This window comes from Dasypus novemcinctus, chromosome 18, assembly GCF_030445035.2.
Source record: "Dasypus novemcinctus isolate mDasNov1 chromosome 18, mDasNov1.1.hap2, whole genome shotgun sequence".
NCBI classification, from domain to species: Eukaryota; Metazoa; Chordata; class Mammalia; order Cingulata; family Dasypodidae; genus Dasypus; species Dasypus novemcinctus.
In genome coordinates, this window is record NC_080690.1 from 33659450 (window position 1) to 33673947 (window position 14498).

At 40.1% G+C, this 14498-nt stretch overlaps 1 protein-coding gene across 3 annotated transcripts in view; it reads right to left on the reverse strand.

Moving 5' to 3' along the window:
* Window positions 1-14498, reverse strand: part of RSPRY1 (ring finger and SPRY domain containing 1) — a 49717-nt gene that overhangs the window by 7565 nt on the left and 27654 nt on the right. For all 3 annotated transcript variants that reach the window (XM_004480032.3, XM_004480033.4, XM_004480031.5), the window contains exons 9-13: window positions 14169-14284; window positions 12871-13014; window positions 7888-7999; window positions 5466-5568; window positions 4977-5129 (exon numbers count right to left, since the gene is read on the reverse strand). In XM_004480032.3, the coding sequence (XP_004480089.1) occupies window positions 4977-5129; window positions 5466-5568; window positions 7888-7999; window positions 12871-13014; window positions 14169-14284 (628 nt within the window). The remainder of the gene's footprint in view (window positions 1-4976; window positions 5130-5465; window positions 5569-7887; window positions 8000-12870; window positions 13015-14168; window positions 14285-14498) is intronic.

Sequence of the window (14498 nt, forward strand, 5' to 3'; positions counted from 1 at the left end):
ATGGAATATACTCTGAAGGCATAGCCCATAGAATTTGCTGAGGGATTGAATATGGAATGGTAGAAAGTAAAGCATCAAGGATGCTCTAGGATTATGGCCAGGGAAACTGGAAAGGTAACAGAACTATTAAAAGAAATGGGGGGAAACGGACTTTGGCCCAGTGGTTAGGGCATCCGTCTACCATATGGGAGGTCCGCGGTTCAAACCCCGGGCCTCCTTGACCCGTGTGGAGCTGGCCATGCGCAGTGCTGATGCGCGCAAGGAGTGCCGTGCCACGTAAGGGTGTCCCCCGCGTGCGGGAGCCCCACGCGCAAGGAGTGCGCCCGTGAGGAAAGCCGCCCAGCGTGAAAAAGAAAGTGCAGCCTGCCCAGGAATGGCGCCGCCCACACTTCCCGTGCCGCTGACGCAACAGAAGCAGACAAAGAAACAAGACGCAGCAAATAGACACCAAGAACAGACAACCAGGGGAGGGGGGGAAATTAAATAAATAAATAAATCTTAAAAAAAAAAAGAAAAAAAAGAAATGGGGAAGGGAAGCAGATGTGGCTCAAGTGACTGGGTTCCTGCCTACCATATGGGAGGCCCTGGGTTCAGTTCCCAGTGCCTCCTGGAGAAGGCAAGCTAGTGTGAGCAGCTGGCGCAGCAAGCTGATGCAAGAAGATGATATAACAAAGAGACAAAGAAGAAAGGCAATGAGAGATACAACAAACCAGGAAGCTGAGGTGGCTCAAGTGATTGAGTGTCTCTCTCCCACATGTAAGGTCCTGGGTTTGGTTCATGATGCCTCCTAAAGAGAAGATGAGCAGACACGGAGAGCAAACAGAAAATGGACACAGAACGCAGACAGCAACTGCAAACAATGGGGGGAAGGGGGGTCGACTTTTTTAAAAAGTTAAAATTAAAGAAAAAAGAAAAGGGGAAGACCATGGGAGAGGTAGGTGGCCATTAGATGACTTATAGTTTAGGTGAAGATATGGAACTTCATTGAATTATTCTTTTTTCTTGTGTGTGTGTTTGAAAATTTCTAAAATAGAAAGGTTAAGGGGAAAAAAAAAGAACAGAAGGAGAGGAGTTAGAGACAGTATATTTAAACAGAACAATTTTCAAAATCCCAGGTAGTAACAGGGCCATGATCTCCTACCCTGAAGCTGAAAAATAGGTTAGTTTTAGAATAAAAGGAATAGAATTCCAACAAATAAAACATACCACTGAATATAAGCGTTTGGAGCATAACATAGGCTGAAAATATTAATGGCAGAGAAAAAGGTTTTAAGCAAATTCACAGTAATGGCACAATTTGTTATTAAGTTTAGTTGTAATGGTAAGGGGGGCAAGACTGGCATTAAGGAGGCCATACAATTAGACTCCTGCCAACTCCTATCTATCTTAATATCACTGCCAGAGACGACAGTCTAGATACAGCATAGGAGAGACCTAGCGTGTGACTCTTGCTTTTTATTCAAGGCCAAGCAGGGTGCCAAGAGAGTACATGTAAGCTGCCCATGTCTGAGGTGTGGAAAATTTCATTCTGCAGGAGTGGTTATGCTAAAGCTGTTTTTACTAAAGCCAGTCTCTAAGGGAACTCTTAGATGGACCAGCTGTGCCTTTCAGTGTGTAAGTGAGAAGACAGACTTATCTGTGTTGCTGAATTCAAGAAAAAGGCAGGCTAGATTTTAAAAAAGTAATAAAGGAATGGGGGATGACAGATAAGACAGAGGTATCACCTTAGATTTTCACCAAGAGGAATTTAAAATTCAGAATCTGTTAGACCCCAAGACAAGTTGAAGGAAGGTTCTCAGAAGGAACCTCAGATCCCTAAGCTGGGATATAAGCAGTCCTTCAGTTCCTGGGATATTACTGAGGCTCTGCTTCTATAAACAATTTTGCTGTCATTGTATGACATTTTCTAGGTCTTCTGGAAACTGTTGAGTTGTGCTTAAGCCATGAGACACTGAGTCCAAGGGGAAGCACAGCCCACAAGTGTTGCTTTTAGACCTATTTTTGAGGCAAAAGAGGAACTAGGATTACACTATTACATTTTAACTGCCTTCAGAGGCACAATTGCCAAACACTGAAACTCTCACTGACATAACACGTGGCATTAGGAACAGGAATACCCTTTCTCACATAGGCCCAGGCAGCTGCTCTGCTAGAAAATGATGAATTTTGGCTCATATCATGAAAGAAGTTTCAGCTTGAAGTAATTACCAGGAAGCAGCTGGAATCTTTCCCCTGAAGGCACAGACCACGTTTATCTCGTAAGGAAGAAAAGCAGGCATTCCTCTATTAAGCCCATTAATGCCAATCACAGTTTTTGTCAAATTAAGGGTTGTGAAATTTCAGACAAGATGACATTCCTGTCCTAATAGTTGTGGAACAGCATTGGCATCTTTGCTACACAGCTAAAACCCAACAAGAAGTCTGTTTTTATAAAACTAGGTCTGTTAAAAGATGCACTAGATCTCCCAATAGTTATCCCTTCCACATTGCAACTTTCCTTATCACAGTTTTGATATATCGCAGGCTGGCATTAAGAAATTAAATGGGAATATTAAGGGAGTTCTGCAGAAGCTGCAGATGACACAGAAAAAGTTTAGGGAATTTCAAAGGTTATTATTATTTTTAAATGTCTTTTGTTATATGTGTAGTATATGTTCAGTATTAGTCTCCTTAAATTCGGTTCATTTTTTAAAAAAATTTTCATATTTTAAAAATTTATTTATCATATAGTATTTTTACTTAACACTGACTTACATATAGTCTATGACCAAATATTTAACCCAAATTTTACAATGAGGTACTGTAAATACCCCATACAAGAAGAAGAAAAAATTCAGACTTCTTCTCTGGAGTGAAGGGAGGACCAAAAAGTTTTATGCGGGTTTTCCAGATTGCAGGGGAGATATGCCCCTAACCCCCCCAATGTGGAAGAGATAACAGTATTTAGGATTTTTGATATCAAGTTAAATTAGTTTGCAGGCTTTTTGTATATGTGTTATATTTGTCAGATTCCACACCAGTCCCCTACCCCCCGCCCCAGATGGCTCCCTTATCTGTTTGCTCATTACTTATTTTTTTAAAGATTTTAAAAAATTTTATTATTTTTATTTATCTCCCGTTTCCCACCCCCACCCCCACCCCCACCCCTGCCCCCCCAGTTGTCTGCTGTATGTTCTTCTGTGTCCGCTGGTATTCTTGTCAGCAGCACTAGGAATCTGTCTCTTTTTGTTGTGTCGTCTTGCTGTGTCAGCATTCCGTGTGTATGGCACCACTCCTGGGCAGGCTGCACTTTTTTCGCGCTTGGTGGCTCTCCTTATGGGGTGCACGCCTTGCACGTGGGGTTCTCCTACGTGGGGACACCCCTGCATTGCACGACACTCCTTGTGTGCATCAGCACTGTGTGCGGGCCAGTTCATCACATGGGTCAGGAGACCCTGGGTTTGAACCCTGGACCTCCCATGTGGTAGGCAGACGCTCTATCTGTTAAGCCAAATCTGCTTCCCTGTTCATTATTTTTGTTCGTGATCTGCTTGTTTTTTGCTCACTGTCTGCTCATTTAAAAAAAAAAAAGATTTATTTATTTATTTATTTCTCTCCCCTTCTCCCCCCACCCCAGTTGTCTGTTCTCTGTGTCTATTTGCTGCGTCTTCTTTGTCCACTTCTGTTGTTGTCAGCGGCACGGGAATCTGTGTTTCTTTTTGTTGCGTCATCTTATTGTGTCAGCTCTCTGTGTGTGCGGCACCATTCCTGGGCAGGCTGCACTTTCTTCTGCTCTAGGCGGCTCTCCTTACGGGGCGCACTCCTTGCGCATGGGGCTCCCCTAGCAGGGGACACCCCTGCGTGGCACGGCACTCCTTGAGCGCATCAGCACTGCACATGGGCCAGCTGCACACGGGTCAAGGAGGCCCGGGGTTTGAACCACGGACCTCCCATGTGGTAGATGGACGCCCTAACTACAGGGCCAAGTCCGCCACCCTGCTCATTTTTTTTTTCTTCTTCTCATTATCTGCTCATTGTCTATTTTGTTTTTTTCTTTAGGGGGAACCAGGAACCAAATGGGACCTCCCATAAGGGAGGAGGGTGCCCAACTGCTTGGGCCACACCTGCTCCCTGCTCATTGTGCTTTTGTTTGTTGATTGCTCATTGTTCGTTTGTCTTCTTTAGGAGGCAATGGGAACTGAACCTGGGAACCTCCCAGGTGGGAGACAGGAACTCAACTGCTTGAGCCACATCCGCTCCCTTTTGGTCTGATTTTTACACAAATGGTTTTTTAACTCAAACTGGTAGAAATACTCTGTAAAACCAACTGGATCTGATGCTTTTTGGGGACATGACTCAATTTTTCAAGTAATTTTATAATAATAATTAGTTTGCTTATCTCTCTTGTGGGTTTTTTTTTTTTTAGTAATTTATATTTCCTAAAAGCTATCCATTTAATTGAAGTTTTCAAAATTATTTGTGTAAAGTTGAACAAAGCAGCCTCATAATTTTTTTCTTTTAAGGATTGAACCCAGGACCTCATATATGACAAGTAGAACCTTGACCACTGAGCTACATCCATTCCCCAATGAGAGCTGGTTTTGTTTGTTTGTCTGCTTGTTTGTTTTCATTTTTAGGAGGTATCAGGCATTGAACCCAGGACCTCATACATAGAAAGAGGCACTGAACCACTGAGCTACATCTACTCCCCAGAGAGTGGGTTGGTTTGTCAGCTTGTTTGTTTTTATTTTTAGGAGGTATCAGGCATCAAACCCAGGACCTCATACATGGGAAAAGACACTCAACCACTGAGCTATATTCACTCCCCAATGAGAGTTGGTTTTGTTTGTTTTTGTTTTTAGGAGATACTGGGCATCAAACATAGGACCTCATACATGGGAAGCAGGCATTCAACCACTTGAACTACATCTGCTTCCCTCTCATAATTTTTAGATTTTTCATACAGAAGCATGTAAATGTCTAGGCAGATTTCTTACCTTGGCAAAATGATTTTTTCTTCAGCTGTTAGGAAGGCGTAGTCATTGAAAGTGCTAAATTTCATAGATGGTGGGTATTTGAATGGTTTTGCTCCAAAATTGAACTCACATTGTTGATATGACATAAAACTAGCTGCAGCAAAAAATCCAGATCTACAAATAAAAATGAGTAAAAGGTCAACCTAATTAGTAAAAACCAAAGTAAAGTTCATAAAGTAGTTCTCAGGAAGTCAGAATAAGTTAGACCCTGACAAAAAGGAAGGTGACACAGATTCTGTTTACAAACCTAGACAGGACTGTGAGTGAGTTTTCTGTCCTTATCTTCCCGTATCAAATGTTGGGCTGGTTTTAGGTATGATCAAATGGGTCCCCAATTATTGAAATAAATCAACTTACCACCATAATTGGCTATATAAACAAAGATTTTTTTTTTCAGGAGAAAAGTACATTTCATGGATCTCAAATTATTGACTGGGAGGAGGTACTTACACAGTAGATGAAAAGACTTGCTTCTCAGGAGGCAGCTGGTTGCCATTTAAAAAGAAGATCATTTGCTTTTCATTCAAGTCTAACAGAAATCCTACTGTGTCTCCTAAGGATAAAGTTAAACACTGTTAGGATAATGGAGTATACTACCCTGACTCTGCTAGGTGCCTCAAGGTTTTCAATGCCATTGTATAAAGTCTACATCGTTAGCCATGTATTCAATATTTCCATCTTTCTTGCTTTTTCCAGAATTTTTTTTAAAGATTTATTTATTTCTCTCCCCATCCCCCCCAGTTGTCTGTTCTCTGTGTCCATTTTGCTGTGTGTTCTTCTTTGTCCGCTTCTGTTGTTGTCAGCGGCATGGGAATCTGTTTCTTTTTGTTGCGTCATCTTGCTGCATCAGCACTCTGTGTGTGCAGTGCCATTCTTGGGCAGGCTGAACTTTCTTTCGCGCTGGGCAGCTCTCCTTATGGGGCACACTCTTTATGCATGGAGCTCCCCTACGCAGGGGACACCTCTGCATGGCACGACATTCCTTGCGTGCATCAGCGCTGCGTATAGGCCACCTCCACACGGGTCAAGGAGGCCCGGGGTTTGAACTGCGGACCTCCCATGTGGTAGGCAGACACCGTATCCATTGGGCCAAGTCTGCTTCCCAGCTTCTTCCAGAATTGACCTGACCCCTAACACCAATATTTTAAAGTAACATTTTAAAAAAATGCTGCCAATTAAAATATGACATGGCATTGACTGTACAACGAAAATCTCAAAGGTGGTAAAATGTGGAAAAATGTGCATTTTGGAAACACTGAAACAAGGTAATGTAAAAACTATGTGCTTCTTTACTTCTTTGGTGAGATTTAAAACTCCCTGAGATAATTGTCCAAAAATAGGTTTAAAAAAAAACCCAAAACACATTCATCTTCACTTGTCAAATAAAAGTGGGATTTCAGTTTTTTTCAAATTGCCAAAGATAAATGCATGGTGATGGCAAGGAAACTGGATACTCAGTGAAGGTGGAGGAAATTTGGCAGTATAAAGCAAAAAATCCTTAAAATTCTGCATCCCCTCTGCCAGAGAAGTTTTGCTTCTAAGAATTTATCTTGAGAAAACCCAGAGCGGTTTATAAGTTTTAAAAGGGCAAAAATTAGAACGTCTAACAATGTGGCACTGATTAACATATTATGGTACAACTAACTACATAATGGCTTATTGGAAGGCCATTAAAAAATAGTTATTTAATAACCTGAAAAGCTGTTCAAAGTATATTAAATGGAACAGAAATAAATAAATCTATACCAAATTTCAAGTGTTTTTTTTAAAAAAAAAAACCTCTGTAGGGAGAGATTACAGGTGATTTTTAGTCTGTGCATTTTGCTTTTCCCCCTATTTTCCAATTTTTATAGTACACTTATATTACTTAAGTAATATAAGTTTTAAAAATTCCAATTATAAATAAAAGAGATATTCCTTAAAGATAGGGCCTCTCTCTTATACTCTGCTAAATGAAGCAGTTTCATATTCTGTCAAGAACCTGCAAACCACTGAAAGTTGATAGTGGCTTTTCAGGTTTTCCCTTTCTCATACTATCTTTTTAGTTAATCATGTGGAGATGTTTTCTCAAGGCAGTGGAAAAGCTCCTTAGCAAGCCTGAACACTTAGTTACAATGTATGGTCGATCAACTCATGCCCACTGCAGCAAGAAAATGAGAGAGAGACACTAAGAGAAGGAGCTGAACTATATTTCTTATCTAGCTCTAATGCTGGGAATAAAATCTTTCCAAAAGTTTCACTCCTTAGTGGTTGTTCCTACTTCCGCTGAGTGTGGTGGGGCACCAGGAGGCATGCTGAGACCACCACCCTGCTGTGCAATGGTACTATGATAGGAAAGTCCTGTTTTCACTATTTAGTCTTGGGGAGGGGGAGGACTCAATCACCATATAGTCTTTGGTCTAAAGTGTTTAATAAACAAACTATGTAGCGCTAACTTTGCAACTTGAATCTTCCATTAATAAATGTTTGCATGGGTCTAAGTCCTGTTTTCACTATTTAGTCTTGGGGAGGGGGAGGACTCAATCACCATATAGTCTTTGGTCTAAAGTGTTTAATAAACAAACTATGTAGCGCTAACTTTGCAACTTGAATCTTCCATTAATAAATGTTTGCATGGGTCTAGGATCTTAGACACTGCAAATTGGATGGAATGAAAATTGAATGGAGCAAAAAAGGTCATGCTGGGCATATCTTAATTCGTGCTAAAAATCCTAGAGCCACAACTGAGTCTTGGTAGGCTCTGCTCTCTGTCGCATCCTGAGCTTGGTATCTTCTGCCATTAAAACATCTTAAGGCCTACCATAATAGATACCTTGAAATAACCAGTTTTTCTAACCCAGCTGATAAGTACACAATGGAGAGGAATGAATACCTTCTTTCCAGCATGGGTGTAGGTGAGGCTTACTTCTGGCATTGTACCAAATCAGCTGCCGGCAGCCATCATATGCACAGGAGTACTCGTCGTCCCCAATGCCATAGCCTTCCTGGAAAGAGACAGGGCCAAGAAGATTAACAGACTGCCTGCTCTGAGGAAAGAGAGTTTCTTTTATAACCATTACTTGGGCAGTTGGAAATCTAAGTTTTTGGATGGAGGGAGAGACTATGGTCCATGGAAGACACCAACATTATGATCTAGAGGCCTGGTTCCAAGTGAATAAATAATAACTTTGTCAACAAATATTGATAAGTGCCTCCTCTGAGGAATTTTCTCATTTGTTGGGTCACTTAATACTCAGGAATCGCCATAAGCTTGGTGGTGTTACTCCATTTTAAGAAGAAAGAAAAGCTCAGAGGTAGATCAGTTTGCCTCAGGACACATCACTAAAAGAGGTAGAGCCAGGTTTGGACCTAAATTCCTCTGATTCCAAGATCAGTGTGCTTTCCACTGCACTGCTGTTAGACAAAAACCTTTCTTGCATGTAGTAGACTTTAAAATGCACACATGCTCAGAGATTTCAAAACTAAAGACAAGTGAAAGGTTACAGTAGACAATCAGTGAATAGCTATTCTGAGATTAGCTCAATTTGAACATCATATAGGTCCTCAACAGCAGCTTCTTTTATTATTACAGCCTTTTAAACATTTCATGGAATTGTGAAACTATAAAGGTGAAAGTAATCTTTGGGGGTTATTTTGAATGCTTATAAAAAAGGCAATTCAAGAAATATAAGTATGAAAATCAGACAAGTGCTATCCTTAAGGATCAGTGGTGAAAAGTTTTAGTAAAGAAAGGAATTGAAAATATGGTTCAAATTCAAGTAAGAGCTCAGGTTCTGGTGATGGCCTGTTTAAACTATAGAATAAAAAATGCAGTGAGGAGATGGATTGGGGAAAAAAGTTTCCAGCAAACTCTCTGAACTTCTTGATTTACAATATATTTGGATCAGTGTTCTCTAAAGTGAGGCTTCTGAATTCAAAAAGTCAACTTTTATCTAATTGCCTTTTAGGGGACTCTACCAGAAAGAACACCTTCAAAGGCTGAACAAGTTAGTAAGAAAAAAACTTAAAAATCACTGAAATTTGGGCCTTGAGTGATAGGCAAAGATGCAATCCACTTTTTCTATCTTTACTTTCTAATATCCTAGGAAGTTCTCTACAGAACATTTGAAAGAAATTCCTAGAAGATTCCTAGTCACCAAGAGTTGATAAAGAACAGACTGATTACAAATTCTTTACCATGCAATAAGACTTCTATGAATTTCACACCAGAGTGGCACTATCAGACAAAGGGTGAAGCCTAATCATTTAAACCACATATCTCCTTCCAAAGATCTAACACGGTACCTCTGTCAAGCAAAGACATGCTTCAAAAATCCATTTGAGCATAAATCTCAGAGAGCAACCTAATGTGCTATACTTAAACCCTCTTTCAACCCCAAAACATTCCCAGCAGGATTTACTTTAGTTTTCATTGGCTGGGAGAGAGAAATTAGACAGGGCAGCTAGCTTGGTAATTTGGGTGATAATTCTGAACTGCTGTTTTCTGGTCATTTATATTTTAGTAATGGAAATATTACTGAAAACAAAAAAAGAAAAGCTTCTCCCATAGCCTGAAGTTCCTTCCTCATGTGGAGGACACTATCCTTTTTGCTCTCCAGCATCCTGACCCCTTCCTGTTACAGGGCATGTGATAGAGATAGTGTGGTAAGATATGGCTTAGGCTCAGCCATCTGGACCCTTCCATTAGACACTCAGTGTGGTGCAAGTGATCCCACACAGAGGGATGGTTAGAACCAGAGGTTCTTAACCTTTTTTGTTTCACCTTTGCCAGTCAGGTGAAAACCACAGACCCCTTACTAAATCCATTCTATACTATTATTTAATACATATATCACACCTGCACCAACATGTCCCCACAAGAATAATGCCTTTTTGAATTTCAATTCGAGCTCATGGACCCCTTGTTAAGAACCTCTTATTAGAACAGATTCATGGCAGCAACCTGGCCAGACCATTCCTCTAAAATACTGGCTTTTGTACCTCCTGCCTGCTGACTCTCTAAGTTACCTTGGAACCCCTTTAATACCCCAATCCCTCACCAGTTCTGGAAATGCTGATAGACTTCCAAGACATTCCTTTCCTATTTAAAATAGCCAGAGTCAATTTCTCCAGGATAGGATGGTTCAACAGATGAATGAGCACGTGCTATCTTGACCAGTGTTTGAATTCTGCTCCAGCTCTCGGAGGTTAGGTGGCTTTGGGAAACTTCATATCAGATTTCATGAATTTTTTTTTTTAAAGATTTATATTTTATTTATTTCTCTCCCCCCTCCCCCCACCCCCGAGTTGTCTGCTCTCTGTGTGCATTCACTGTGTGTTCTTCTGTGTCCGCTTGTATTCTTGTCAGTGGCACCCGGAATCCATGTCTTATTTTGTTGTGTCGTCTTACTGCATCAGCTCTCTGTGTGTGAGGTGACATTCCTGGGAAGGCTGCACTTTTTTCACACTGGGCGGCTCTCCTTATGGGGCGCACTCCTTATGCGTGGGGCTCACCTACGCGGGGGACACCCCTGCGTGGCAGGGCATTCCTTGCGCGCATCAGCACTGTGCTGGGCCAGCCCATCACACGGGTCAGGAGGCCCTGGGTTTGAACCCTGGACCTCCCATGTTGTAGGCGGATGCCCTATCCGTTGGGCCAAATCTGCTTCCCTCATCAATTTCTAATAGAAAATCAATCAGGATTTGGATCAGGAGAGAAAAAAATTTTTTTGGAAGAAACTAACAAACTATGAAGCAATTTTTAAGATAAAAAACTATTTTTAGCCTCTGGAGAAGTCATAAGTCTGCAACTATATGGCAGAAATTACAACTTCATTCACCAAATGAATTTGTTAGAACTCAGTTTCACTGGCCATCTAAAAAAAATATTTATAACATTCAGTCTTGGATATATTATACCTAGTCCTACAATGTCTTTGCTGCCAAATATTAGAGAAATTTTATATTGTAGTTATCTTCCCTGGAGGAATCCATATTTCTTCTAGTTCTAGAACAATTTTTCACTTCCAAATGAGAATAGCTAATTCTGTGAGATTCTCATTTTTGATATCGAAGAAAACAATTGTTATAGAATAGGATGGGACAGAATTCTCATTCTAGTCCAAACTCTTGAGTCTCAGTTTTCTCATCTACAAAATGAAAATAGTGCTAATAAAAACTGTTGCGGGAATCAGATGACAGGCTCTAAAATATGGTGCCCTGTAAATTAAGATTTTTTTAAAAGTCTTGAAAAATTATTTTTAGTACATCATTTGGGACAGGCTGTCAGTATAATTGATACTCTATGTTTTAAATCAGTGCTTAAGTTGGGAACTTACTAGATTTGTTCTCCAGACCCAGTTACTTCCAACTATATGGTACCTCAAAAAAGCCCTATGCTTCCAGTTTTTAATTGAATGTTCCAGTGGGCTAGGAGGCCCTCTATTAACAGACCTGACCTCCCCACTGGCCCTCTTCCTTTATCTCTCTCTCAGCTCAGTAGTTTTGTTTTTTTTCCAAACATATTATATTTATATGTATTTTTATATATTTTATCTTTGTTTTCTTTTTCTGTTTTTTTGTTTTCTTTTGTTTTATTTTAGGTACTAGGGATTGAACCCAGGATGAACCTTGGATGTGGGAAGCAAGCACTCAACCACTGAGCTACATCTGCTCCCCAGTGAGAGCTGGGTTTGTTTGTTCATGTTTTGTTTTTAGGAGGTACTTGGGATAGAACCCGGAACCTCATACATGGGAAGCAGGTGCTCAACCACTTGAGCTACATCCGCTCTCCTTTAGTAGTTGTGTTTTTTTGTCTTTTTTAAAAAAGATAAATAGATCACACAAAATGTCACGTTAAAAAACATAAGAAGTTCCCATATACCCCACCTCCCACTGCCACGCGCTCTTCCCACATTGACATCCCCTTTCATCAGTGAGGCACATTCATGGCATTTGGTCAGTAGTTTTAAAATGCCATTAATGATTCCTGGGTATACTACTGCCTGACTAAAATGCCTCTTCAAAAACTGCTTACGGTAGACAAGTTTAATCTGACCTTTTTTTGGATCATTTCTAAAACCCACCCCAGGACTTTACACATGGGATGGGGGGACTGTTATTTTAGATTAACAAGATAATATAATTTTCCTAGCTCAAAGGGTAATAATCACATATACTCAAAACACACCTGATCAAAACTGGATTCATTCCAAACAGCTTACAATTTGATCAGCAGAAGAAAGGCCACTGGACTAGGTGTTAGAAGGATATAAACAGGCAAGAATGTTCAGATCTATAAAAAAGGGAGGAACCCCAATACCTTTTGTACTCAGGTAGTAGCAGAGTCCTGCTTACTGTCATGGATTGAATCTTCCCTTTTACATTACAGATTTAACAAAAGATAAGTACTAACTATTGAAATCAAATGTGCCTACTACCAGGTAAAAGTCAAGTGAGAGAAGTCAAGAAAACAGTATTTTATGGAAGGAAGAGAATTCCTACAAAGTTCTTAAAGTTTAAACTCAGTAAAAATGATCACTGGCCCCATTATAATATAACAACTGAGACAAAGATGCCTATAAAGACAAAGGACACATCCAACCTCTAGGTGGAAAATTAGTGTGATCTTAGGATTTGATGAAAAAAAAAGGCCGAGGACAATTTCACTTGTTTTTTTTCGTTTCTGAATTGGTTTAGCAAACTACTGTTAGGGATTTGGCATCATGTGATTCAGTCCAAGAAACGATTATCACACAAACTTATTTGAAAAATAAGTATACCTAAATATTTTCTATATGCCCACCGAAACAAACACACACAAAAACACAAAGCAAATGGCTGCGGCCTCATTTGCACAGTTCTCCAGGGTACTCACATGATTGAGAAATTTGCTGTCTCGAGTAGCCCATCCTATTTGCATGACACCAGAAGTGACCACTGTTACTTCGTAGTACCACACTCCAGCATCCACACAAAAGGTGCAACGCACACTTTCAAAAGAGGAGGCATCGCAACGAGCCTGGCAAAATCAAAGAGCATGACAGTTCACCATCACTGTCTGAAGACCTCCATATATAACTGACTGCTCAGAAAGGTGAGTACATTTTCCTTATTAAAGCTTCTGATGGACTATTGTTTCTTACGCTGTCCATCCCCTCACTGACAAAAATTGCAAAACTGAATGGAGCACACTCCATGACTACTTTATATAATTTCATTTTCAGAGCATTCTAACAGAACTGGTGCCAGGCTGAGAAAGCCTCAAAGATTGCTGCAGAATTAGTAAAGACCACTGGCTTCTCTTTTAAGTATTTATAGAGCTTTGCTCTCATATTATAACCTTTACAAATGCATAAATGTTGCCGTAACTTGAACTTGTTATGATGGAGTGAGAGGAATTTATTGAAGGGTGGGTGTAATATACAGTACTTATATACAAGTGTTTATTTATTTAATGTTTTTTAAAAAATTTTTGACGATTTTTTTAAAAGATGCATAGATCGTACACAATGTTACATTAAAAAATATAAGAGGTTCCCACATACCCCACTCCCCAAACCCCCCACTGCTCCCACATGAACAACTTCTTTCATTAGTGTGATACATTCATTGCAGTTGATGAATACTTATATACAATTTAAAGCAGAAAACTACATAAGGTGTTAGCAATACTTAGGATCAAAGAGCTGTTTGCAGCCATTCTTCAAACCATTCTATAATCCTGACATGTCTAGTGCCTTTCTTGTATATAAGCAGCTCTCTTATCCACCTTCACCACAAAATCAGCAATGTCTCCAATACATAGGGAGAAGAGGAAGTCCTAGATCTAATACAATTGGCTATGCTGGGATTAAAAAAAGGAAGGGCTCCTTTTAGAAACACTAGTCTTTGTACCTTTAGCTGGATAAAATGGGAGAAATTAAAATGAGATATATTTAAACCAAACAGTCAATAAATATTATAGTGCTTACTATATAGCACAATGTGGGATATAAAAGAGTAGATGTGTCCCTCACTTCACCCTCTCCCCTGCCACTTCTACCTCTAACCACTTTTTGAGTATGAAACAAACTTCCATCTATTCTGCCAGAAATGTAGAACAATAGGACAAGGGCATGAAAATGAGAGTAAAAATAATTTTTTTCCCAAAAGGGCCATCTGTGGAAGCTTTACCTCCAAGCCATGAGGTGAGATCTTCAGGTACTCGCTGACATCATTGCTATTCAGCATGGCCTTAATGCTATTCAAGTCCACTTTCTCATAGGTCAGCTGCCTACCTTCTTTTAAAACTGCAAAAGAAAGAGTAGTCATATTTCTAGGACAAGCTGCTTTAGAAAAGAATAAAAGCTGGTGCCATCACTAGCTGCCATCCTTATCAAGGAGTGAAAGTGGTTATAAATGGCAGATTGATGGGTGACTTATAAGTTTGACTTTGCTGCTACACAATGAAGTCTAATCAAGAAGGGCTAGGTTAAGGTAGCACTGCTAGGTTTATGCTTCCAT